General features: G+C 48.8%; 1 protein-coding gene across 6 annotated transcripts in view; it reads right to left on the reverse strand.

The window, feature by feature from the left end:
• Window positions 1-27,589, reverse strand: part of dgkh (diacylglycerol kinase, eta) — an 857,220-nt gene that overhangs the window by 10,324 nt on the left and 819,307 nt on the right. For 5 of the 6 annotated variants that reach the window (XM_072514377.1, XM_072514378.1, XM_072514376.1 and 2 more), the window contains one exon: window positions 14,797-14,927. The exons of the other annotated variant lie outside the window; for it this stretch is intronic. In XM_072514377.1, the coding sequence (XP_072370478.1) occupies window positions 14,797-14,927 (131 nt within the window). The remainder of the gene's footprint in view (window positions 1-14,796; window positions 14,928-27,589) is intronic. 6 annotated transcript variants of the gene reach the window in all.

Here is a 27,589-nt window from a genome sequence, read left to right on the forward strand (position 1 = left end):
CCGGGTTCCGCAGCAGCTCCAGTGCCACGGCGATCTCCGTGGAAACTGGCAGGTATTCCGGCAAATGTTTGAAATCTTCCTGGTAGCAGCCGAACTAGAAGACGTGGCCGATGCTGAAAAGACAGAGCTTCTCCTCACCATCGCCGGTGCCAGAGCAGAAGAAATCTTTTAAAAATTAAAGTTCTCCAAGGGGCAAAACAGGAGCGACTTCCAGGCAGTCCTGGACAAATTCGGCAAATAATGTGAGGAAAACACACTCCAACCAGCAAGAAAAGGTAAGAGAAGCGCCAGTACTCACCACGAGGCTGAGATCCCGGAGCAGAGAACAATTTTAATTGGTGGCCCCCTTTCCAAAGGGACTACACTTGCGCAGTTGCGAGATGCCGCCCATGCGCAATCACGAAAATGGCCCCCGGTACAGGAACAGCGATTTGCGCATGCGCAAACGCTTCCTACGTATGATGTCACATGAGTCATGACCATGAACAATGGACCATGCCCATTTAAAGGGGAAACGTCCCAAATCAAAGAAAAAATCTTTTAAAGCCGTAAAGCAACCTTCCTTCACCTGGAATGACAGCACAATGCCTCAAATTGAACCAGGAAATGAAATTAACCTCCGAAGAACCCTGCAACAAGCAGTTACCTACGGCCAAACCGATGATTCCGACCTTGAATACTTTTTACATTTTCTCTGGCCCTCGCGAGCCCAATGCCAGCTCCGACGCAAACAGTGATGATATGGTCCTAGAAGACAACGACTCAGACGAACCTTTCACCTTGGGAGGCTACCCCAGTACCATATCCGAACTGCAACTAGACGTGTTGCACATTGACGACCCCGACGACGAGTTCTTCGGATTTGAGGATCTTCAGCCCAGCAGATATGACATCCTGACTCGTGAGTGCAGGATTATGCTGCGGCCTGAAACCAAGAGACAGAGAGCGGTACAAGCCCCCAGAGAGCGGCCTGCTGCCACACAGAGCGTGGTCCACGCACCGCGCAGGGTTCCCGACTCTACGAAAGAAGACACGCAAGACTCCACACCGCTGTCCTTGCATGAACAAGAAGTGACTCCAGTGTCACAAGCCTCCACAGCGAGCTCATGGACAGACTCCACAATTGCAGAAACGCAAGACTCCAGAGCGCAGTCCTTGCACGAACAAGAAGTGACTCCAGTGTCACAAGCCTCCACAGCGAGCTCATGGACAGACTCCACGATAGAAGCAATGGAAGACTCCGACGCACAGTCCTTGCAGGAACAAGACCATGAAGGTCTAGCAACCTCCTCTGACCAACTGCGGCAGACGATGCAAGTCTGCCATGCTCAAGTAAACAGCAAGAAGACTTTGACAGTCTACCACTCTCCAGTGCACAGCAGGGCGACCATGACGGTCTATCATGCTACAGTGAAGAACAAAGCGACGATGACAGTCCAAGCCCAAATGAAGGACAACAGCAAGACAATGACAGTCCTCCCACATTGTTTGCGCCATAAGATGAAGACTCTGACAATTTACCCAACCCAAGTGAACAACAAGCAGCTACTGAGGATCGACCCACGGTATGTGAGATGAGTGACGACAGCATCCCACTTCCCATGCAAGACGTGCAAAGTGACAGACCTCAGCTAGTGTGTACAGAGGCACTCGATGATCACTGTAAGACCACTGGTGACTCCGGTGACACCACAATACTTCCACCCTCATTCGCTCAAACCTCTCCACAAGTCAATGCATTCCTGCATGTTCTGACTCCAGACGTGCAGCTTCAAGAAATCTCAGCTGACTCCAATGAACCTGCTAAGACTCCGGACGGGGAGCATCAACAAACCAACACTGACCCAGTTAAAACAGACCAGACTCCAGATGGGGAGCAACCAAATGCCGACTCTGATTCACATAAGCCGGACTTTACTCCAGACAGGGAGTGCCGCAACCTCAGTGATGGCACGCTCAGGGTGACAGCAGATGCCACAACGACAGGAGATGGATCACTTAACAATTACACTGGGTCAGTAATAACAAGCAGTGGCTACAGTCCAAGAGGAATACACCAATATTCACCACAGCTATATCCACACATTTTTTCCACACCAGCAGTGCAGCCAATGACAGCTCATGCTGGACAAACCCAGTATTCAGGCATGCAGCAGCAAGCAGTCTATGCAGCATATTCTCAAATAGGCCAGCACCATGGATTGCCCACTAATGGAATCAAGACCGAAGGAGGACTACCGCAAGCGTAATCTGCACTACAGACTGGATGCCTTAGTTACAGCCCAGGATTTGCTGCGCCCCAGTCTGGCCAGACGGCATATTCCTATCAGATGCAAGGTTCTAGTTTCACATCATCACCAGGTATTTATGTGAGCAGCAATTCTGTTTCCAATTCGACAAGCTTCAACAGTTCTCAGCAGGATCACCCTTCCTGCACAGCATGTGGCCAGAGCCAGTATGTACAGTCTTATCCAACTTCAACATATGGCACATCCATGACCTTGAATGATACTGTTGATGGTACCTCTTCAACGTCAACACCTTATCAGCTACAAGATGCCATCCGACAGCACCATCACAAACATCGAAAAAGAATGGGACTCCAAATCAGACAGCGAAGTGATTTGACTACTTCCTGGTTCCTGTGGCACTTTGATGGTGTTCATAACCAAGAGTGACATTTGACCATGATGATTGATGGTTTATGGACTCACACAAATGATTTGGACTTATTGTTTAATCACTGTTCCCATGACTTGTATATACCTTAACCTATCTACCTGTTTTTTGTTCAATTTTCTCAAAGTGTACAGAAAATATGGAACATATAAAAAAGGGGGGATGTGGTGATGTGCATCAATGTAAATGCATGTAGACTAGCTAGGCACTAGAGGGAGCACCAGAAACATTACACACACACTCAACCAATAGATCAGTTAGGTAGGACATGACCAATGGACATTCACGGTACACACAGAGGCGACACAACCACAGGAGGGCATTACGCCAACCCATATATAAAGGACATCACACACATGATTTGCCTCTTTCCAGTGGAGACAGTCAGTGAGTACAGACACAGGGTTGATTCAATATTACACCCACCACGTGGATTGCAGCAACTGGTTAGTCAGTCTGGGTAGCTACAGTAGGATTAGCAGTCGTGTCGAACCCGAGTAATAGAAGTGTAAATAGTTTAATAAACGCGTTGAAGTTATCTCCACGTCTAAACCTTCCTTTGTCAAGTGCACCACAAGGAAGCCGCTTATGTTACACCTAGAACATAACAAATCAATTGCTACATTTCTCAGAAAACTACTGGATGGGATTTCCCACTTTAGCAGGCAGTAATGGTAAACAAATGTTAAAGGTGCGAGCTGATGTCTCCAGACCACTGCTGGTCTTCCTTTCCCAGCAGTGTTCACAGATTATTTGGATCCATTGGAAGGGTAGTGCATAAATCTAAAAGTTCAATTGGGCATGCCTTTTGGAACCAAACTTAGGGAAGGGTTTGGAAAATTCCCAGACCCTGCTTATCAAGTAGTTTCTTAGCAGCTTGGATAGAGTCAGATTGGTTCAGTTGTAGCCCCTTTGCCTCTAAGCCAGAGAGTTCAAACTCTTTTGCAAGTTCAAAGCAGACAGCCCAAGGCCGCTTTCCTGTGCAGCTCTTTGGGAGCAGTGAATGGGCGGAGGTGCATTATTTCAGATAAATCAAGGCTTAGGTGCTTGTTGAGATGAGTGTCAAAGATTCAATGGTGTTATTTTTAAAAAAAAAGAGCAGGGAGTTCTCCAGTGGAGAGAGATTAGATTCAGCTAGAGAGAGATTAACTCGTCATTTATGTGATTGTAATTTGTAAGCTTCTCCCACATTACCGGTGAATCTGAGCGACCCAGTTATATTGTGCTGCCCCCCCCCCCCAATCCAACAGTCAACGGTAACCCACTCTCTAAAATGCAAAATCAACAAACCCCAACTCTTGTGGAACCCATCACTCGTCCCAGTGAGGGCAAATTTCACCTTCTCCAGGACTAAGAACTCCAGCAGGTCACCCCACCACACCGAGGCACAGGTGGAGAAGCTGACCTCCACCCCAACAGGACCCACCTGCGAGGCTAAGACTAAGACATCTGCCCCCACATCAATCCGCAACTCTGACCGATCCGACACCCTGAATACGGCCCCCAGGAGACCAGGCTCCACATCTACATACAAAACCCCACAAATGGTGTTGAAAACTGCCCTCCAAAACCTTCCAACTTCGGGCAGGACCAGAACATATGCACGATTAGCAGGATCCCTCCCACACTGCTCACTAATGTCCTCCACCCCCTCAAACAACCGGCTCATCCTTGATTTCATCATGTGCGCTCTGTACACCACCTTCAACTACATCAGCCCCAGCCTCGCATATGAAGTCGAGGCATTCATCCTCCGCATCACCTCACACCACAATCCCTCCTCCAACACCACCCCAACTCCTCCTCCCACTTAGCCTTAATCCCCTCCATGGACACCTTAATCCTCCTACAAAACCCTCCTGTAGATTGCCGAGACGATCCCACCCCACCCCGACAGCACTTCCTCCAGCAAGGAGGAGGCAGGTGTTATCCTTCCTCACAAAGTCCTGCAGCTGCATGTACTGGAAACTCTCCTCCCGTGGCAACCCAAACTTCTCATTCAACACCTCCAGGCTCGCAAACTGCCCTCCAGAAACAGATCCTTCATCTCTCTAATCCCCCTCTCTCCTCCCACGGAACAAGCCCGCCCACAGATCGGTAAGCCCCAATCACGGGCCAGGCCATCGTGGGGGCCCCCCCTTGGTAGGGGTCAGATCCCCCCCCCACCAGAGGACCGCCCCCACACATTCATCTGCCAGGTCCCGCCATGTGTGAGGTGCGTAATTCACACCGGCGGGACTGGCGGCCGCTCGGCCCATCGGGGCCTGGAGAATCGCCGTGGGGGGGGGGGGGGGGGGCTGCTGCCAACGGCCCCCGATGGCGTAACGGGAAATCTGACGCCGCCCAAAAATCCATGCCAGAGAATAGGGTGGCCGGCGTCGGGACTGGATTTGCGCCTCCCCCCGGGGATTCTCCGACCCGGCGGGGGGTCGGAGAATTCCGGTCCCTGTGTCCCACTGCTTCTCCCTCACTATCCCCTTCCACAACTCCAAGCTCCTCAGTGTAATGGCCAAGACTCTATCACCTACGCAAACATAAGGAAGGACATGGGGCGCCACTGCTTATCCGGCCTGCTCCTGTTGACGAGTTTCTGATCCCGTCGCAACATGGCGAGAAACCAATAATCATCAATTAAGGCCAATCTCCATCCCATTAACACGTTATCTAAAGGCCTACCATTATCTAATTGGCTCTCGAGTGAGCGGTTACTAGGTGCCGATTAGTACTGATCCACATAAATGTGTATCAGGCTTTATGGCACCAGTGTGTGTGTGTGTGTGGGGGTGGGCGGGGGGGGGGGGAGTGGCCTCCTGGGCCATCGAAGGCCTAAGTGGTCAGGGATAGGCCTTCGAACATGGGCACCTTGGCACTGTCACCGCTACCCTTGCACTGCCAGGGTGCCCGGATGGCACTTTAAATTCAGCAGGAGCACTCCAGGGTGCCAGTGCCATCGTGGCACTGCCAAGGTTCAGGGCCTGAGCCCATGAAAGGAGGATGGAGGATGGGGCCCTCAGTTACCCCATAACGGAATGCCAAGGGGGTGTGTGCGGCAAATCCCCTGTGTGTGGGGGTGACAATCCACATGGGCGGGGGTGGGTGGGTTGTTTTGTTATGCTCTTGACTTAGCATAAGCTGCTTCCTTTTTAAAAAATTTTTTTTGAGAATTTTCTAAATTTAGAGAATGCTCCAGATACGGTCCCCCGCACGTCTGGGTCAGAGGCCGCGCATATGCATGGCAGCAGCCTCCAGCGGCCGGGCCATGCTCCATGGCGGACTCAAGACTGCGGAGCTGGACACTGTAAATAGAGCCCCTGATTGGTCGAGCGCGCAACCCTGACCGCCTGCCCAAACATTACCCGGCCATGTTGAAGGCCCTCCTTGCCCTCTGAACGGCCTGTCCGCAACCGCCAAGCCCCTACCCCGACCATCAGGATCACATTAGATCCACGCCGTCGGGACTTCGGCCGGTCGGGGGCGAAGAATGGCAGAGAGGGCCTCCAGCAGTGGCCCCAGGTAGGTGCTAGGCGGCGGTCCCGATTCCATGCTTTTTGGGGCCTGCAGAATCGGGGAACCGGCGGCGGTCCCGATTCCGTTTGGGGAAATGGATTCTCTGGCCGCGATTTTGGCATCGGGGTGCGGAGAATCCAGCCCATTGTTTCTCAGATCACATTTGCTTCTTTTGAAAATCACTTTAAATCTGTGCCCTCTCATTCTTGATCCATCTATGAGCAGGAACAGTTTCCCCTTATCGGCTCTGTCCAGCCCCTTCATGATTTTGAACATCTCTGTCAAATCTCCTCTTAATGTGGAGATGCCGGCATTGGACTGGGGTGAGCACGGTAAGAAGTCTTACAACACCAGGTTAAAGTCCATGTAAACCTCTTCCAGGTCATCTCTGATGCGTTCACAGGGCAGCACGGCGGCACAGTGGTTAGCACTGCTGCCTCACAGCGCCGAGGTCCCAGGTTCGATCCCGGCTCTGGGTCACTGTCCGTGTGGAGTTTGCATATTCTCCCCGTGTTTGCGTGGGTTTTGCCCCCACAACCCAAAGATGTGCAGGGTAGGTGGATTGGTCACTCTAAAATTGCCCCTTAATTGGAAAAAATGAATTGGGTACTCTAAATTTTTTTTTAAAATGTTTAAATCACTGATGCGTTCACATTCTTCCTATAGTGTATATGGAAAACAATAGGAGCAGGAAGAGGCCATTCGGCCCTTGAAGCCTGCTCCGCCATTCAATATCATGGCTGAACATCCAACTCAGTAATCTGTTCCTGCTTTCCCCATATCCTTTGATCCCTTTAGCCCCAAGTGCTATACCTATTCTTGAAAACACACAATGTTCTAGCCGTAACTGTTTCTGTGGTAGCAAATTCCACAGGCTCACCACTTTCTCCTCATCTCAGTCCTAAATGGTCCACCCCGCATCCTCAAGTCTGTGGCCGTTGGTTCAGGACTCCCCTGCCATCGGAAACATCGTTCCCATATCTACCTTGTCTAGACCTGTTAGAATTTTTTCTGGGTTTCTATGAGATCCTCCCCCCTCATTCTTCTAAACCCCAGTGAATATAATTCTAACTGATCAATCCCTCCTCATGCTTCAGTTCCGCCATCCCAGGAATCAGTCTGGTAAACCTTCTCTGCACTCCCTACATAGAAGAACATCCCTCCTCAGATAAGACAACCAAAACTGCACTCAATATTCCAGATATGGCCTCACCAAGGCCCTGTATAATTGCAGCAAGACACTTCTGCTCCCGTACTCAAATTCTCTCACTATGAAGGCCAACATACCATTTGCCTTCTTCACCGCCTGCTGCACCTGCATGCGTACTTTCAATGACTGGAACACAAAAATTTACCTACTGTCTTGTACAAGTTAAGCATAACTTTCTTGCTCGTGCACTCCATGCCCCATTAATAAATCCATAGAATATTATGAAAGAAAGCTAACCCCAAGTGAATCTCAGCAAGAATGTGACCAGGCTCTTCAACATCTGGGAGAGACCTGACGCTGCAACACCTCTGGCCTCAATTACATCAACCTCCTTAATTGACATCTCAAATTCAGGCAGAACCTTGTCATCTCACTCAGCCTTCTCTCCAACATTCACTCTCTCTTTTTTTTTTTTAAATTTAGAGTACCCAATTCATTTTTTCCAATTAAGGGGCAATTTAGCGTGGCCAATCCACCTACCCTGCACATCTTTGGGTTGTGGGGGCGAAACCTACACAAACACGGGGAGAATGTGCAAACTCCACACAGGCAGTGACCCAGAGCCGGGATCGAACCTGGGACCTCGGTGCCGTGAGACTGCAGTGCTACCACTGCGCCACCGTGCTGCCCTAACATTCATTCTCTTAACACTACTTCTGTCTTCTACCTTTAATTTAAATTCATTTTTACGGGTGTGGGACTCGCTGGCTTGGCCAGCATTTGTTGCTCATCCCTAATTGCCCCTCGAGAAGGTCGTGAATGACTTCCAGCTTGTGGTGTTTCCCATGAATCTGCGCCCAGGTCCTTCTAGATGGTAGTGGTCGTGGGTTTGGAAGTCACTGCATAAGGAGCCTTGGTGAGTTCCTGCAGTGCACTTTGTACATGGTACACACTGCTGCTGCTGTGCGGTGGCGGTGGAGGGAGTGAATGTTTGTGGAAGGGTTGCCAATCAAGTGGGCTTTGTCCTGGATCAGGTCAAGTTTCTTGAGTGTTGTTGGAGCTACACTCATCCAGGTAAGTGGAGAATATTACATCACACTCCTGACTTGTGCCTTGTAGGTTGGGGACAGACTTTGGGGAGTCAGGAGATGTTACTCGCTGCAGGGTTCCTGCCTCTGACCTGATCTTGTAGCCATATTACATATATGGCTAGTCCAGTTCAGTTTCTGATCAATGGTAACCCCCAGGATGTTAATTGTGGGGATTTCAGCAATGGTAATGCCATTGAACGTCAAGGAGCGGTGGTTAGATCCTCTCTTGTAGGAGATGATCATTGCCTGCCATTTGTGTGGCGTGAATGTTACTTGCCACATGTCAGCCCAAGCCTGGGTATTGTCCAGGTCTTGCTGCATTTGCACATGGACTGCTTCATTGTCTGAGGAGTCATGAATGGTGCTGAACATTGTGTAGTCATCAGCGAACATCCCCACATCTGACTTTATGTTAGAAGGAAGGTCATTGAAGAAGCAGCTGAAGATGGTTAGGCCTCGGACACTACCCTGAGGAACTCCTGCAGTGATGTCCTGGGACTTTTGCCAGGTATGACTCTAACCAGCGGAGGGTTTCCCCCTCAATTCCCATTGAATCAAGTTTTGTTAAGGCTCCTGATACCATACTCGGTCAAATGCTGCCTTGATGTTAAGGGCAGTCACTCTCACCTCACCTCTGGAGTCCAGCTCTTTTGTCCATGTTTGAATAAAAGGCTGGAATGAGGTCAGGAGCTCAGTGACCCTGGCGGAACCCAAACAGAGCATCAGTGAGCAAGTTATTGCTGAGTAAGTGCCGCTTGATAGCACTGTTGATGACTCCTTCCATCACTTCACGGATGATGGAGAGTAGGCTGATGGGGCAGTGATTGGCTGGGTTGGTTGGTCCTACTTTTTTGTCTGCACAATTTTCCACATTGCTGCGTAGATGCCAGTGTTGTAACTGTACTGGAACAGCTTGGCTAGGGGCGCGGCAAGTTCTGTTGCAGTATCCAGTGCAGTCAGCCGTTCCTTGATATCACATGGGGTCAACAGAATGACTGAGACAGGCATCGGTGATGCTGGGGACCTCTGGAGAAGACCAAGATGGATCATGCACTCGGCAGCTCTGGATGAAGATTGTTGCAAATGCTTCAGCCTTATCTTTTGAACAGATATGCTTGGCTCCTCAGTCATTGAGGATGGGGATACTTGTAGAGCCACCACCTCCAGTGAGTTGTTTAATTGTCCGCCACCATTCACGACTGAACTTGGCAGGACTGCAGAGCTTACTTAGATCTGATCCATTGGTTGTGGCATTGCTTAGTTCTGCTATTACTTGCTGCTTATGTTGTTTGGCACACAAGTAGTCCTGTGTTGTAGCTTCACCAGATTCATACCTCATTTTTCGGTCTGCCTGGTGCTGCTCCTGGCATGCTCTCCTGCACTTGGTGGTAATGGTAGAGTGAGGGCCCTGTTGGGTCATGATGTTACAGATTGCGGCTGAGTATAATTCTGCTGCTGCTGATGGCCCACAGCGCTTCATAGATGTGCAGTCTTTATTTGCCAGATCTGTTCCAAATCTATCCTATTTAGCACGATGGAATGCCACACAACACAATGGATGGTATCCTCACCGTGAAGACGGCACTTCGTCACCACAAGGACTGTGCAGTGGTGACTCCTACCGATACGGTCATGGACAGATGCATCTGTAGCAGGCAGGTTGGTGAGGATGAGATTGAATATGTGTTTCTCTCTTGTTGGTTCCCTCACCACCTGCTGCAGTCCCAGTCTAGCGGTTATATCCTTTAGGACTCGGCCAGCTCAGTCAGTAGTGATGATTGGTGATAGACATTGAAGTCCCCTACCCAGAGTCTATTCTGTGCTCTTGCCACCCTCGGTGCTTCCTTCAAGTAGTGTTCAACATGGAGGAGCACTGATTCATCAGCTGAGGGTGGACGGTATGTGATAATCAACAGGCTTCCTTGCCCATGTTTGACCTGAAGCCATGAGACTTCATGGAGTCCAGAGTCGATGTTGATGACTCCCAGGGCAACCCCCTCCCGACTGTATACCACTGTGCCGCCACCTCTGCTGGGTCTGTCCTGTCACTGGGAAAGGACATACCCAGGGATGGTAATAGTGGTGTCTGCGACATTGTCTGTAAGGTATGATTCCATGATTATGACTGTCAGGCTGTTGCTTGACTAGTCTGTGAGACAGCTCTCCCAACTTTGGAACACCCCCCCAGATGCTAGTAAGGAGGACTTTGCAGGGTCGATAGGGCTGTGTTTGCCATTGTCATTTCCAGTGCCTAGATCAATGCCAGGTGGTCTGTCCGGTTTCTTTCCTTTTTTATTGACTTTGTAAAGGTTTTTTATACAACCGAGTGGCCATTTCAGAGGGCATTTAAGAGTAAACCACATTGCTGTGAATGAAGTTGGTATATAAATCAGCCATGATCTAATCGAATGCCAGAGCAGCCTTGTGGCACGATTGGCCGACTCCTATATATCCTCCTTTTGTGACATCCTGCTGTTTGATCCCCGATGCACCTCCTGTTTCTCATTGGCTAGACTTTTGCTCTCTCCATCCTGGATCTGGTGGTTGCCACATGCTCCTGCCACCGTGAATGTTTATTTTTCCAGTTCTTCCCTTTGCTTTGCCATCTTGACACCTCCTTCAGACTCTCCCCTTTTGGCTCAGCCTTCCATTGTTCCTCCGAGCCTCTCAAATTCCTCCCTCTTCTCTGTGGTCATGGTATTATTATACAGTACTTTGAGATATTTTCCCATGTACAAGGGGCATTTACTATCCCTGTGATAGATTTGACCCTGTGCCCAACTTTTGTTTCAATATCCTGCTTTCCTCAGTGAAATTCTACCCATTCTAAGTCTGTTGTTCAGCAGAGTCAGGAACCAGAAACTGGCATTAAATACATTGCGCTGTTGAAAAGGTGTGGTCTCAGTGGAAATGGCGGAGACAAAAGACAATGTACCGCATAGAAAGTGTGTGTTTGGTGGCAATTGGCTCCTGCAAAGGAAGCTGGGATTCATACAGTGAGGGACAAATCTAAGAATAAACAGCAACGGGTATGGTTGATGTTGTGAGGTAGTAAACTTCCGTTTCACCTTTGGAATCTGGAGATTTATACTCTGTTCGCTATAAGGCTGATACTAAAGAAGTTTTGACGGTGCCAGCCACGTTCCTATCAGGTATGAGACACCACAGTGTTATCTATTTAATCGGGGCCGTTTTAGTTTGGTTGGATGGTTCGTGGTGCAGAGCGACGCCAACAGCACAAGATCAATTCCCGTACCAGCTGAGGTTATTCATGAAGGCCCCACCTTCTCAACCTTGCCCCTCGCCTGAGGTGTGGTCATTTGCAGGTTAAATCACCACCAGTCATCTCTCCCCGTCAAAGGGAAAAGCGGCCTATGGTCATCTGGGACTATGATGACTTTACTTGCTTATCTATTTGTCAAAAGTCTTTAATGTGTTCAATATAAGATAAAGGGAGGTGACAAAGTACATGACTGAAGGCTTTTGAGGTAGAGAAGAGTGGTAACAAAGAAGATGTTTTAAAAAAAGACTTCCAGAGCATGGAATCTAACTCTTTGGTTTTTTAAAAACTCTGTACTCCTGATTATGACTCCATGCGGCGATTACCCCTCCCTTGCTAGCTGCTCACTCATGTTCAATTAGATGGTGAGCTGCTGAAGTGTCCTGTTAATTCCTGCGTTTAGCTTCAGGCCTCAGCTCCTGCCCATCGTCACGGTCAATTATTTCAACTTTTTTTCAATCTTCCTTATAAAGTCAAATGGTAAGACAGTATGATGGAGTAGGTAACCTTTGTTTGAGATCGGAGAGTTGGGTAAGTACACCAGCTACTCAACTGTAAAAGTCAAAAATTTAAGGCATTTAAAATGCATTTGCCATGCACAAACAGCCAGCAGAGATTGGTTAAAAGCTAGTTACGTTTGAAGATTTGAAGAGCTCTTTTAGATGATAAACGTCTTCATAGAATCATAGATTCCCTCCAGTGCAGAAGGCCATTTGGCCCATCGAGTCTGCACCGACCCTCTGAAAGAGCACCCTATCTCCGCCCACACCCCCGCCCTATCCCAGTAACTCCACCTAACCTTTGGTCACTAAGGGGCAATTTAGCATGGCCAATCCACCTAACTTGCATATCTTTGGACGGTGGGAGAAACCAGAGCGCCCGGAGGAAACCCATGCAGACACGGGGAGAACGTGCAGACTCCACACAGACAGTCACCCAAGGTCAGAATTGGACCTGGGTCCCTGACGCTGTGAGACAGCAGTGCGAACCACCATGCGGCGCAATTTTGGAATAAATATGTTGATTAATTTTCAGCAGGTATATGGTGAACAAGAGGTTGGCTAAAGAGGTTCAACCAAATGATACAAGTGGGAATATAGCAGTATGGATAGAAAGCTAGCTGATGGACAGGAATCCATACAGGGGCAATTTTATCTCTGGACAATATGAAAATCTAGTATCGGATGGCACTCAATGGCTAGTGCAGCAAGCGGATTTTCCAGGTTTTGATTTTAACCCCCCCCTTGAGAAGCATTTGGTACAGTCACTGGTGGAGTCTTTCCGTAAATATATTCAAGCTCTGATGATGCTATTAGGGCCCCACTGCTCTCTTGACCACAGGCCTGCACTGGGGAAACTGTGGCGGCTTTTTCATCAGGTCAGCCTCATGGGAAGTGATTATAGTTCCAAAGGAAATCCGAAAGGTAAATAATTTTTACTTTTACCCTCTGCTTTCACTGTGGGGCCAGCAGGAACAGGAGCGGCTCCCATTAAGAAATTTGAAACCTCCACTGCCCTGAGATTCTGTCGCCCACAATCACGAGGCCATCCTGAACCTGCAACTTAGCTTTGTACTGGGGATCATTCCTTCAGTCTCGTCAACCACATTGAGTACTGTGCAGAGTTCTGGTTTCCATATTGCAAAAAGGATATAAAAGTATGGAGAGGAATCCAAAAATATTTACAAGGAGGGCTCTAGAACATAACTACCAAGAAAGACAGACTGAGGCCTTTTTCTCTAAAAAAAAAGGCACAACATGGATCTTTAAAATGATGAAGAAATGTAGATGTAGAGAAGATGTTTCAAAATGAGTGCAAAACAGGTGGTTATAAATGTAAGTAGCCACTCATAATTCCAGCAAGTAATTTGAGAGAAACTTATTTACTCAGAGTGGTGAGAATATGGAACTTGTTACATGACGAGTGCTTGAGGTGAATAGTTGATCTATTAAATAGGACGTTGGACCACCCTGTGAAGGTGGGAGGAATATAAGGATATGCTGTTAGGATGAGATGAAGTGAGGTGGGAAGAGACTTAAGTGGTGGAATAAACGTCAGCGGCATGACGACATAGGGGCTAGCACTGCTGCCTCACAGCGCTAGGGACCCGGGTTCGACTCCGGCCTTGGGTCACTGTCTGTGCGGAGTCTGCACATTCTCCCCGTGTACATGGGGGTTTCCTCCGGGTGCTCCGGTTTCCTCCCACAGTTCAAAGATGTGTCGGTTAGGTAGATTCACCATGCTAAATTGCCCTTTAGTATCCAAAGGTTAGGTGGGGTTACCGGATTCTGGGGATCGGCACGGGAGTGGGCTTAGGTAGGGTGCTCCGTTGGGAGGTCGTTGTAGACTCAATGGGCCAAATGGCCTCCTTCTGCATTGTAGGGATTTTCTGAAAAAATAAACCTACTACGCTAAATAGCCTGTATCCGTGTTGTAAATTCAAACCAATTCTATGTCTGTGGACTTGGAGGGGGGGTTCATCAGATAGCTCAAATTGAATGATGGTGACTGTTAAGTCTTTGACCAACGGCAGGAATAGTGGCCGATTGTACGAGAGGCAATAATAGTTACACTATCGATCTCACTGTGGGAAATTGTATCCTGATAGCTCAGACCTGGAACTGCATCAACGACTCCTGACCATTCATCCAGACATAGCAAGCCCCGTGGAGACAGTCAGAGATGAGAAACTATAAAATACAAGGTGGGTAAAAGGTGGGAGAAGTACAGACAACATACAAAACAGAAAGCAGAAATAGGTGCACAAAAGGAGACATTTTCTCTTCTCTGAAATCCAGTTCTGCCCTGCCCTGACCAACAGAGTATTTTGTGTATCTCCTCATACATATAATGGAGTGAAAATAAAAGTATTTTCAGATACAATGTCAAAATGCCTTGTGGAGAGGCCGTTTTCAACTGCTAAACATGCACGTATCCAACAACATTGACGGTTTGACAGATAGTAATTAAGCTTCATCATACAATCACATATAGCAAGCCAAGCCAAAGCACAGCAGAAAACAGGAGGGGGTGGCAGGGGATGAGGTAGGGGACAAATGCAAGGGAAAAAAGGTCTTTAAAGGAAGTACCTTCAGATCACGCCTTTCCAGGTGCAATAACTCAGAGCCTCGGATGTCATGACGAATGAAGCGTTCTTTGTATTCTCCCAAGCTGAGCAGCTCCAGCCAAGAAGCAACTTCATCTGTGCCCCATTTTTGAACTACCAAAGTCAAGAGCAAAAGCCCCTTAATTCTTTCATGCTTCATAAGCAAAGGGTAAGCAAGAGTGGGGAAGAGCAGAGGGGGTAGCAGTGCTGGCAAAGAGGGTGAGGACAATAACAGTTACATTCATCTAGCCCATTACCAGGTAGCTTTTCCATGCAAACAATTGTTATTGTATTAACCCTTTGAGCACTGGACATCCTTGCACCTCTCAAGGCCAGAGAACATTTGTTATAACTGACAATGTCACGCCTGTTAAAGCTGCAATTTAAGGCTTATTTTCAGTCGCTCCTCCCGTGCTCTGTAGACGCCAGCTCAATTGAGCACTCACCATGGGAAACATTTTAAAAAATAGATATTTGGTCAGACAGGCCTTTCTAGATGGTCACAGAGCTGGCCCTGGAATGAAGTTATGAGCCCAAATCCCTGAACTCTGCTCCTGTATAATCAGGGTTCCCTGCAGGAGCCTTTCCTTGAAAATCTGCTTCATGATGAAATTGTAGCATGTTTAAATGCGAGTGAGGGTGGATCTGAAATCACACTGATCGTGAAAAAATGTGGATTGGTGAGTGCATTGACATGTGTGCATTTGACTCAAAAATGCTGTGAACTTCGAAGGATTACTAACAATGGATAGCTTTTAAAACTGAATTTTAAAAAAATTCCAATCCCAGGAAGCGCTAAATGGGCTATGAGACGCTTGAAAGTGAGATCCTATGTTTAAAAACTGAACTAACCCAAAGGTCCTGCAGTTTAACAGACTCCTGCAAATGCACAAGAGATTGGAAGAAAGGAATTATTCATGGACATGACACTGCAAAAGGTAACAAAATATACAAAAAGGAGGCCAGCATTACTGTTAGGGTGAGAAACCACGGCCTTATTTATAGTCAGAGAGAAATGGCTGATGGAGGAGAATCAGACTTTGGCCCTCCTGTGCAATTTTGCTGAGCAGAGAAAACCAAAAGGAACATGATTTGAAAGTTGCAAGAGGACTATTCTATCTTAGCATACAGGGAAAGGCCTGAAAGGATGCAAGGTCTGAACTCAGCTCATTTGTGACTGCCGAACTACTGGGGCAGGATCTCCCAGCCTTGGCTGTCCTGAATAACAACAGTGCTCAAATAATTAAGTCTTCAAAAAGATTGATGGCTACAACTGGTTATGAGCAAAGGCATTTGTAGTGAGATTTTGCACAAGAGACTATCAAAAATGAGAGTGCACAAAATTGGAGGTAACCTTGTGAAATGGGGTCATTATGCTCGGGAAGTAGAAGGCACAGAGTAGTGATACATGGTTCATTCTCTGATTGGCGGGTCCTGACAATTGGTGTCCCACAAGGATCTATACTGCAGTCTCAACTTTTCACAAACAGTGATAATTTGAATTAAGAAATAGAGGGCAGGATTTTCCACACAATCCATCGTGTCTTTTGAGGCAGAGGCAACCCACCATTGGCCAGTGGTGGGATCTTCTGGTTTGCCATTGTCAATGAGGTTTCCCGGTTGAATGAACCACACACCGCTGGGAAACCGGCAGTGGGAAGACCGGAAGATGCGCTGCGGTGAACGGCCGGAAAATTCCGGCCAAAGAGTTGCATCTCCAAGTGGCATGAAGTATCATAGAATCATTGAATTTACAGTGCAGAAGGAAACCATTCGGCCCATTGAGTCTGCACCTGTCCTTGGAAAGAGCACTCTATCTGAGCCCACACCTCCACCATATCCCTGTACCCCAACCTAACCTTTTTTTGGACACTAAGGGCAATTTATCATGGTCAATCCACCTAGCCTGCACATCGTTTGACTGGGAGGAAACCGGAGCACCCAGAGGAAACCCACACAGACACGGTGAGAACGTGCAGACCATGCACAGACAGCGACCCAAGCCGGGAATCGAACCTGGGACCCTGGAGCTGTGAAGCAACTGTGCTAACCACTGTACTACCGTGCCGCCCTGTAAGGAGACACAAGTTATATAGGTGGAGCAAGAAGAAAGACAGGGTCAAGAAGATAGAAAGGGTCAAAGGGCAATTATAAGGGTATGGCAACAAATTTGGCGAAAGTGAACTGGGTAAATAGGTTAACGGTAAGGTGGTAGAGAAGCAGTAGCAGATATTTAAGGAGATAGTTCATAACTCTCAACAAAAATAGATTCCACTGAGTAAGAAAGGCTCTTTTTGAAGGATTCTGTGACTAACTAAGAAAGTTATGGGTGGGAACTAATTGAAAGAAAAAGCATACAATGCCAAGAAGATTAGTGGCAGACCACAAAATTGGCAAAGTTCCAGAAACCAACAAAGGATGACTAAAAATATAAAGAGCGAGAAAATTGGAACAGGAGAGAAAACTAACAATATGAAAACAGACAATAAAAGACAGGAAAATGGAAAGGAGTAGCTAAAGTGAGCATTAGTCCCTTAGAAGGAGAGATGAGGGAATTAACAATGGGAAATGAGGAAACTGCAACTATTTTATATTGGTCTTCACAGTAGACGACGCAAAAAGCATCCCAAGAATAGGAAAAAATCAGTTGCATAATGGAGGGAGGACCTTAAAGCAATGGGAATACTAATGGACAAGTCTCCTGGACCAGATGGCCTGCATCCTCAGGTCTTAAAAGACGTGGCTGCAGAGACAGTGGAAGTGTTAGTTGTAATCTTCCAAAACTGGATCTAGGAACTTAGACTGGAAACCGGCAAATGTAACACCACTATTCAAGAATGGAGGGAGACAGAAAACAGCAAACTAACTAAAGCAGTTATCCTAACATCTGACATTGGGAAAATGCTCAAATTCATTATTAAGAAGATAGTAGCAGGACATTTAGTAAATCATAACACGATGAGGCAGAGTCAACATGGTTTTGTGCAAAGAAAATTGTGCGTGACAAATTTATTAGAGTTCTTTGAAGATGTAACAAGCAGGGTGGATAAAGGGAAACCGGTAGATGGATTTCTAAAAGGCATTCATTCAATTTGGTGCCACAAAAGGGTGATACTCAAGAGTTCATGGAGTTTGGGGGGGGGAGTTGATATATTAGCACGGACAGAGGATTGGCTCATGAACAGGAAATCGAGAGTTGGGATACATAGACCATTTTCAGGATTAGCAATCTATAACTAATGGAGTGCCAGAGAGAGAAGCACTGGGGTCTCAACAATTTACCATCGTTATTAATGACTTTGATTAAGGGACAGACTATATTGTTGCCAAGTTTACTGATGATACAAAGATAGCCAGGAAAACAAGTGAGGAGGGCACAGGGCTATAGATAGGTGAAGTATGTGGGCTAAATTTTGGCAAATGGAGTATAATGTGGAAAAATGTGAGGTTGCCTATATTGGCAGGAAGAATAGAAAAGCAGAATATTACTTAAATGGTGAGAGATTGCAGAATGCTGCAATCCAGAGGGATCTGGGTGATCTTATACATCAATCACTAAAAAAATTAGCATGCAGGCACAGCAAGTAACTCGGAAGGCAAATGGAATGTTGGCTTTCATTGCAAGGGAATAGAGTATAAAATTAGGCAAGACTTGTTACAACTGTGCAGAACAGCGGTGAGACACGGCCTGGAGCAGTGTGTACAGTTTTGGTCTCCTTACTTGAGGAGGAATAGACTTGCATTGGAAGCAGTCCAGAGGTGGTTCACTAGGCTGATTCCTGGAATGAAGAGGTTGCCTTATGAATCTTGGGGCATGACTGGGTAGATGCTGAGAGGATGTCTCCCTAAATTTAGGGGACACAGTGTAAAAATATGGGATCTCCAATTTAAGACAGAGATGAGGAAAAATGTATTCGCTCAGATTGTCTTTCATCTTTGGAATTCCCTTTCACAGCGAGCAGTGGAGTCTGGGTCATTGAATATATACAAGGATGAGCTAGACAGATTTTTGATCTACAAGCAAGTCAAGGGTTACTGGGGGCCGGGGTGTGGAGGGCGAGAGGTTTGGATATTGGAAGGAAAGTGGAGTTCAGGCCACAATCAGATCAGCCATAATCCTATAAAATAACAAAGTGGGTTCAAGGGGCTGAATGGCCAACTTCTAGTCTGTTTCTTGTGAACAAAACAAAGAACAAAGAAATGTACAGCACAGGAACAGGCCCTTCGGCCCTCCAAGCCCGTGCCGACCATGCTGCCCGACTAAACTACAATCTTCTACACTTCCTGGGTCCGTATCCCTCTATTCCCATCCTATTCATGTATTTGTCAAGATGTCCCTTAAATGTCACTATCGTCCCTGCTTCCACAACCTCCTCTGGTAGCGAGTTCCAGGCACCCACTACCCTCTGCGTAAAAAACTTGCCTCGTACATCTACTCTAAACCTTGCCCCTCTCACCTTAAACCTATGCCCCCTAGTAATTGACCCCTCTACCCTGGGGAAAAGCCTCTGACTATCCACTCTGTCTATGCCCCTCATAATTTTGTATACCTCTATCAGGTCTCCCCTCAACCTCCTTCGTTCCAGTGAGAACAAACCGAGTTTATTCAACCGCTCCTCATAGCTAATGCCCTCCATACCAGACAACATTCTGGTAAATCTCTTCTGCACCCTCTCTAAAGCCTTCACATCCTTCTGGTAGTGTGGCGACCAGAATTGAACACTATACTCCAAGTGTGGCCTAACTAAGGTTCTATACACCTGCAACATGACTTGCCAATTGTTATACTCAATGCCCCGGCCAATGAAGGCAAGCATGCCGAATGCCTTCTTGACTACCTTCTCCACCTGTGTTGCCCCTTTCAATGACCTGTGGTCCTCTACTCCTAGATTTCTTTGACTTTCAATACTCTTGAGGGTTCTACCATTCACTGTATATTCCCTACCTGCATTAGACCTTCCAAAATGCATTACCTCACATTTGTCCGGATGAAACTCCATCTGCCATCTCTCCGCCCAAGTCTCCAAACAATCTAAATCCTGCTGTATCCTCTGACAGTCCTCATCGCTATCCGCAATTCCACCAACCTTTGTGTCGTCTGCAAACTTACTAATCAGACCAGTTACATTTTCCTCCAAATCATTTATATATACTACAAAGAGCAAAGGTCCCAGCACTGATCCCTGTGGAACACCACTGGTCACAGCCCTCCACTTAGAAAAGCATCCTTCCATTGCTACTCTCTGCCTTCTATGACCTAGCCAGTTCTGTATCCACCTTGCCAGCTCACCCCTGATCCCGTGTGACTTCACCTTTTGTACTAGTCTACCATGAGGGACCCTGTCCAAGGCCTTACTGAAGTCCATATAGACAACATCCACTGCCCTACCTGCATCAATCATCTTGGTGACCTCCTCGAAAAACTCTATCAAGTTAGTGAGACACGACCTCTCCTTCACAAAACCATGCTGCCTCTCACTAATACGTCCATTTGCTTCCAAATGGGAGTAGATCCTGTCTCGAAGAATTCTCTCCAGTAATTTCCCTACCACTGAAGTAAGGCTCACCGGCCTGTAGTTCCCTGGATTATCCTTGCTACCCTTCTTAAACAGAGGAACAACATTGGCTATAAGTGACCTTATGAAAACTACTTGGTAACAGAATGCTTTAAATACTACTTAGCTCAAAGGATTTTGAGTTGTCACCCCATTTCTTGTAGATCTTTCTTTTATTTGGGTCTCATTCCCAATTAATGGTTTGTGTTTTTTTTACATTGAACCATTTCAGCTGATCATAAATAATCTGCTTGGCGCTCTGCACTTGTGCTGGTAGTCCAGATGTAAACCGGCACCACTCATGATCCATTTCAAAGCCTTGTTATCGTATGTGTCCTTATTTAAAACCTGGAAACCCAATGTTGGACTGCGAGGCCACAATTTCCATGATGGTGGAGTGCTATTTAAATCATCAGCTGCCTCCACTAAAGTTGGATTTTTAGCCCAGGGGTGTGAAGCTCAAAATGTGCACATTAGACCAGATAAGGTGCAAACTTGTTGCATTTGTTTGATAAGCCAGGGTACCTTTGCAGAGGTAAAGTACCTTTATGTATCTGGACCCAGGCAACACCTTTGGTGTCCTTTAGGGGAGGTTGATGCCCTCAGAACTGTTAAAAATAGGCATTCATGAGTGTAAAAATTGCATGAACTCAATAATGGTCAACCTTATTGGAACTACCAACAGACCTGTCAATATCAACTGTCAAGACTGTCAAAACCCTGCCTAAAGGAGCTGTCAAGCTGTTACAGCATTATGTCTGGTGTATTAACAACAATTATTGCTTGATATTTCACTCTATTGATATGAACCTGAGGGCTTCCATTTCTGGATTACTGCTAATTGTCTGATTTCACAACCATCTATTATCACAGTAGGGTGCCTTCTATGTCAGTTTCATTGGACTATGAATTTCAATGCTTATTAAAAGGGATTGTGCACTTAAATGAAATGCTTGTCGTTATAAGGCTTTATCTACATCTTGGTAGATGTAAGGGCAAAGGTGGTTGGGGGCATGAGTCAGCAGTCAGTGGGCATAGGAACTAAGGCCATGGGGGGTGTGTACAGGGACATAGGTTGGTATGTAGTGTTTGAGGGGCCAAGGGGTGGTTAAAGGGGCATAGGTTGGCATGAGTGGTTCTGGGGGTACGAGACATGAGGTGGCATGGATGGAACATGTGTGTGTGTGGTGGTGGTGGTGGTGGTGGTGGTGGGGGGGGGGGGGGGGATTTGGGGGGGGGGGGGCCGTGAGAGCTAGAAAGATGGTTCAAGTTTTATTCTTTTTTCAAAAATATATGGACACAGTGCCAAAGCCTGAGACAGGCCACAAGACCAGCCTATCTCTGTACGCAGTAGCCTCCCCCAAAACACGCATGTCATTCAGCTCTTTTGAGCTTCCTCCTCTATTGAATTAGATTATAACTGATCAGTGTGTGAGCTCCATTTACCCTGCCTTGGTGCCATAACCCATAATACCCTTGCTCAAGAAAAATCTAGCAAGCTCAGCTTCAATTAAACCTCAGAGTTTTGGGGGTAGATGCTACCCGTCTTGTGCTTTTGGGTATAACCTTTATGTGAAAGAGTGCTTTATGATATTACCCCAAATGATCTAACTCCAATTTTAAGGGTGTGCCTCTTTATCTTGATTCTTCAATCAGAGGAAGTAGTTTCTCTCCATCTATCCTACCAACTCCTTTTACAAAAGTTCAAAAGCTGGATATCTGAAATAAAAACAGAACATGCCGGAAACATTGGCCCGCTGAGTATTTTCAGCATTTTTTGCATCTATCAAATACCTCCACCATCTAAACCCCTTTAGGTTACTTCATATCTTCCACACTGATGGTAACATAAAGAGGCATCATCATAGCGGTATCATTGAATTCCTGCAGTCCAGAAGGAGGCCATTCACCCATCGAGTCTGCACTGAAAGAGCCCACCCAAGCCCACTCCCCTGACCTATCAATGTAACCCCACACATTGATCATGGCCAATCTACCTAACCTGCATATCTTTGGACTCTGGGAGGAAACCGGAGCACCCGGAGGAAAGCCACACAGACACAGGGAGGACATGCAAACTCCACACAGTCACCCAAGGCTGGAATCAAACCAATGTCCCTGGCACAGTGAGGCAGCAGTGCTAGCCACAGTGCCACCATAGTCTATGTATACCATCCTCATAATTGAGATCATTCAGCTCTAATATCAATCTGGCGAATCTGTGCAGCACCCACTTAAAAGGCCAATTTATTCTTCCTGACGTGAACGGAGGCCGAGAAGAAAGGCTCCAAGATTTGGCAATGCAGATGTGGGAGGCTCCTCGACACCGGTGGAGGCCAGGAGGGATGTCCTGTTCCCCCAAGGGTCCCAGATGGTGAGCTACAGGGCAAACAGTGCTGCCTGGAACGAGGTGGCAGTGGCCGTAAGCTCGGGGAGTATGACCAGGAGGACAGGCCTCCAGTGTCTCAAGAAGGTCAAAGAACCTACACTGAGCAGCACAGGTCAGCTGACACCAACCAGCACCCGCCCCCCCACCCCCCCGCGTGACCATTCCGCCCCCACGTGGGCAGCCACCCCCCCCCCCCGCCCAACCCTCCATGCGGCCCCATACCCTCCCCATCACCCTCCCCAACCCTTCCCTTCACAAACCCCCTCCCACTACTGTGAACAGCGCGTGTGACTAATGATGCCCTCTCTGTGTCTCTGCAGGAGAAGCACTCAACAATCGCCGAGGGGGCCTGGACTGTTGGAGGTGTGGCTAAACATATGGATCCTCACCTTTGAGTACGGGCACTGGAGGTGACGGGGGTAGTTGAGGACAGAGCGGTCACCAACGTGGAGGTTGGCGGAAGCCGCAGAGATGAAGACCCCACCGAGCCCCATCTGGAGGGACCTGAGGCACGAGAGTGCTTATTGCCATTCTGACGGACCCATGACCACATGTCCATTATCCCGCAGGCCCTCCAACCGACGACACCGGCCCATCCCGGATGACCCCTCTCTCCTGCCTCCCGGGGGAACACCTCGGAGGAGAGCTCCAAGGAAGACATGATCGATACATCACAGCTGCCATCCCCCATCCTCCGCCAGCGCAGACACACACCTAGGTGGTAAAGATTAGTGGTCAGGCTTCAGGGCCACAAACTGGTGAGCACCACACAGCTACTGATGCACATCAGGTGGAAGCTGGGACCCCAAGACGAGACATCTGTCTGCTGGATCCCAGGACCCAGCTGGGTCCCAGCCTGATGCTGAGCCTCTGGTACAGGGTTACCCCGGAGCTTATGGAGGCGTTAGGGTGAGGGGGATGTCAGCGATTCTCCAGCAAGTCCATAGCCAACCAGAGGAGTCCCAGAGGGTATGGGCACAGGAGATGTCGCCAACAATGCGTGGCACCGAGGCCAACACTGCTAGGGTGGCGACCGCAGTGGAGAGCCTGGTGCACGACATCGGCAGCATGAATGAAGGTGTCCAAGGCGTTGCGCAGTCGGTGACGAACATGGCTGGGGGGTCTTGGCAGAATCGATGGGGGATGTTACCTAGTACCCAGGCTGATGTTGATGAGGTTCTGCGGAACATGTCCCTCTCTCAGATGGGAATGGCCGAGGTGCTGCGGAGCTGCTCCCCAGTTGCAGGTGGGCATTGCGAAGGCACTGCAGAGCATGGCCCAATCACTGAGCAGCATCACCGAGGGCATCGACACTATGGTGCGGACCATGGGGAGCTGCCAGGGCTGGCAGAGCCAGACGATGCAGGGGCAGCCGGGGCTCAAACCCGCTGACCCTCTGTCTCGAGGTGAAACCCCAGAGCCTTATGGGTGGGAGAAGGGGGCACTGGGCTCCAACCTGGTCACGTCCCATGGAGTGGGGGATGGTGGCCACAAGATCCCAGAGTTCCACCCCTCTTATGAGACCGCATCTCGAGGTCAGCACACGGGCCAGGGTGGCACGGCTATGCATGGTGCCGTTGACATGTGTGCCGGGGGCTCTCCAGCCTCAGAGGGGCCCCACCAGGTGCATCAAAGAGCACAGGACGAGGGTAAGCAGCTGGCTGCCTCCACCTCAGATGTGCATCTCGGGGAGACATCTAGATGTAGCGGTAGAGCTAGGAAGGTTAAGCACGTTGAGGACACTGAGGGCATCGGGGGAAGGGGTGAGGGGGGTGAAGAGGTGGTGCGTAGATTTTTTTTTTTTGATCTTGGGATGTGGGGGGGGGGGTCGCTGACCAGCATTTGTTGCCCATCCCTAATTGCCCTTGAACTGAGTGGCTTGCTAGGCCATTTTCGGAGCGGTGCAGTTAAGAGTCTGTGTCTGGAGTAACATGTCGGCCAGACTGGGTAAGAAGGGCAGATCTCCTTCCATGAAGGACATTAGTGAACCAGATGGGTTTTTATGACAATCGGCAATGGTTTCATAGTCATCATTCGACTTTTAATTACAGACCTTTTATTGAATTCAGATTGCACCATCTGCTGTGGTGGGATTCGAACTCAGGACCCAGAGCATTATCCTGAGTCTCTGGACTAGTTTCAAAAACAAGTACTAATCGGCACCAGTGTGACCACTTGCTGGGGAAGCCAATGAATCACAAGAGGCCGATGGATTTGGGGTCGCTCCGTTAATTGTACGGGAATAGGGTTTAAGTGGTGATAATTGGAAGCGGAATCCCAATTTCACCTACGGGAGCGGGCCAGTTGCATCGCAAACTGTTTGCCGCCTGGCATGGTTCTCGTTTTTGGCCTCTTCTACTATTCACTGGCCTCGTTTCGTTCGAGCGAGAGCGCAATGAGGCCTGAGAATCGCGCCCCCCCATTTCCACCACTTTGAGATAAAGGCCAAGGTTCCATTACCTTTTTCATTATTTTGATCATGTCCGTTAGGTTTTGTTGATGTCTGCACATGGACTCCTAAACCTTGCTGCTCCTCAGTAGCCCATGGTTTCTGATCATTTAGAAAATGCCCTGACCTAGCTGTCTTCGGTCCAAAGTGGACCATCTCCCACTTTCCCACATTGAACTATATCTCGGCGAAATATACAACTCGCTCCCCAAAAAGCTCTGGGGATGGAGGCAATCAATTGAACATTGCATGAATGTCAGGTATTTGTGAGATAAGCTGGGTTATCGGGCACTCTGGAGCAAAGGTGAATAAGCAGAGTGATGCACGGAGTCCACGGAGTCATGTCGATTCAGCTTTAATCAGATAGAACTGTACCCAGCAGCGAAGTTACAGAAGTGAAGGCTGCTGGGGACGGCACTGGTTCTTATACCCTGCCTCTCAGGGCGGGGCTATGTACATTGCCCAATGGTAGACCCCGCGGTCTAGCCAATGGTTATTCCTCTCTCTGGTACCGCAATACCTGGTATTACCACATTCACCCCCTGTTAAAAAAAGAGCCAGCGGGGTGATGGCCTGTATTGCTGTCGCCTTTTTTTTCTGGTAGGACCAGGTATTGCAGGTACTATGCTATCGAGGGTTGCAGAGAAAGATCTTGCGTAGTTAATTCTTCTTCATGGTGCTGCAATCAGACGATCGGGCGGCCTGGTCGTCGTACTGGAGCGTCTAAGTTTCGGCGGCGATCCTGGTGAGGGCCCCGGCAGTAGTGACTCCGGGAACGTGGTGTCTTCCTCCCAGGCAGTTTCGTCACCCCTAGGCGGCGCTGTAAGGTCGAAAGATGGGCAGAAGGAAGGGGTGCCTGAATGGGGCGTCGGTGCCTGCTCGGCTCCGGATCGGGGTTCTGGCGGCAGTACTGACCCTCCGGTCAGGTACGGGGGGGGGGGGGGGGGGGGGGGGGGGGGGGGGGGGGGAAGGAGTGGCTCGGGCGCGCGTGGTGCTCCGGCGGGCGCCAGGTCCGGAGTGAGGCCGTATCTTGGCGTCCGTCGGGGAATGCTATGTAGGCGTACTGGGGGTTGGCATACAGCAGGTGGACCCTTTAACCAGTGGGTCCGACTTGTGCGCCCTCGCAAGTTTCCGCAGCAGAACCGTTCCAGGTGTTGCTAGCCAGGTTGGGAGCGAGGTCCCCGAGGAGGACTTTCTGGGGAAAACAAGGAGACGTTCATGAGGTGTCTGGTTCGTGGTAGTACATAGCAGTGACCGAATGGAGTGCAGGGCCACTGGGAGGACTTCTTGCCAGTGGGGCCTTGGGGCAGTGAGGGAGTGGGAACTCCATAAGGGGGCGCATGCGTTCGGGGTCGGGGCCTTGACTCCATTTCGCACTACGTAGCCTAGGATGGCTAGACGGTCGGTGCTAAACACGGACTTCTCCTTTTTGTAGGTCAGATTCAGGAGGTGCGCGGTCTGGAGAAATTTACGGAGGTTGGTGTCGTGGTTCTGCTGGTCATGGCCGCAGATGGTGACGTTGTCAAGATACGGGAACTTTGCGTGTAAGTCGCACCGGTCAACCATTCGGTCCATCTCACGCTGGAAGACCGAGGCCCCGTTTGTGACACCGAAGGGAACCCTTAAAAAGTGGTAGAGCCGCCCATCTGCTTCGAAGGCAGTGTACTGGCGGTCACTAGTACGGAGGGGTAGCTGGTGGTAGGCAGACTTGAGATCCACCGTGGAGAAGACTTTGTATTGCGCGATCCTGTTCACCAGGTCGGCTATACGGGGGAGGGGGTACGTGTCCAGTTGCGTAAACCGGTTGATGGTCTGGCTATAGTCTATGACCATCCTATGCTTCTCCCCGGTCTTTACCACCACTACTTGAGCCCGCCAGGGGCTGTTGCTCGCTTCGATGACCCCTTCCTTCAGCAGCCTTTGGACCTCGGACCTGATGAAGGTCCGGTCCTGGGCGCTGTACCGTCTGCTCTTGGTGGCGATGGGTTTGCAATCCGGGGTGAGGTTCGCAAACAGGGATGGCTGGTCGACCTTAAGGGTCGTGAGGCCGCAAACAGTAAGGGGGGGTATAGGGCCGCCGAATTTAAAAGTAAGGCTTTTTAGGTGGCACTGGAAATCCAGTCCCAGAAGGGTGGCTGCGCAGAGGTGCGGCAGCACGTATAGGCGGAAATTGCGGAATTCCCTGCCTTGGACGGTGAGGTTCGCGAGGCAGAACCCTTTTATCTGCACCGCGTGTGACCCGGAGGCCAGGGAGATCCTTTGTTGGGTGGGGTAGGTGACCAGAGAACAGCGCCTTACCGTGTCGGGGTGGACGAAACTCTCCGTGCTCCCGGAGTCGATGAGGCATGACATCACGTGGTCGTTGATGCCGATCGTCGTGGTG

Source organism: Scyliorhinus torazame, chromosome 8, assembly GCF_047496885.1.
Source record: "Scyliorhinus torazame isolate Kashiwa2021f chromosome 8, sScyTor2.1, whole genome shotgun sequence".
Taxonomy (NCBI): domain Eukaryota; kingdom Metazoa; phylum Chordata; class Chondrichthyes; order Carcharhiniformes; family Scyliorhinidae; genus Scyliorhinus; species Scyliorhinus torazame.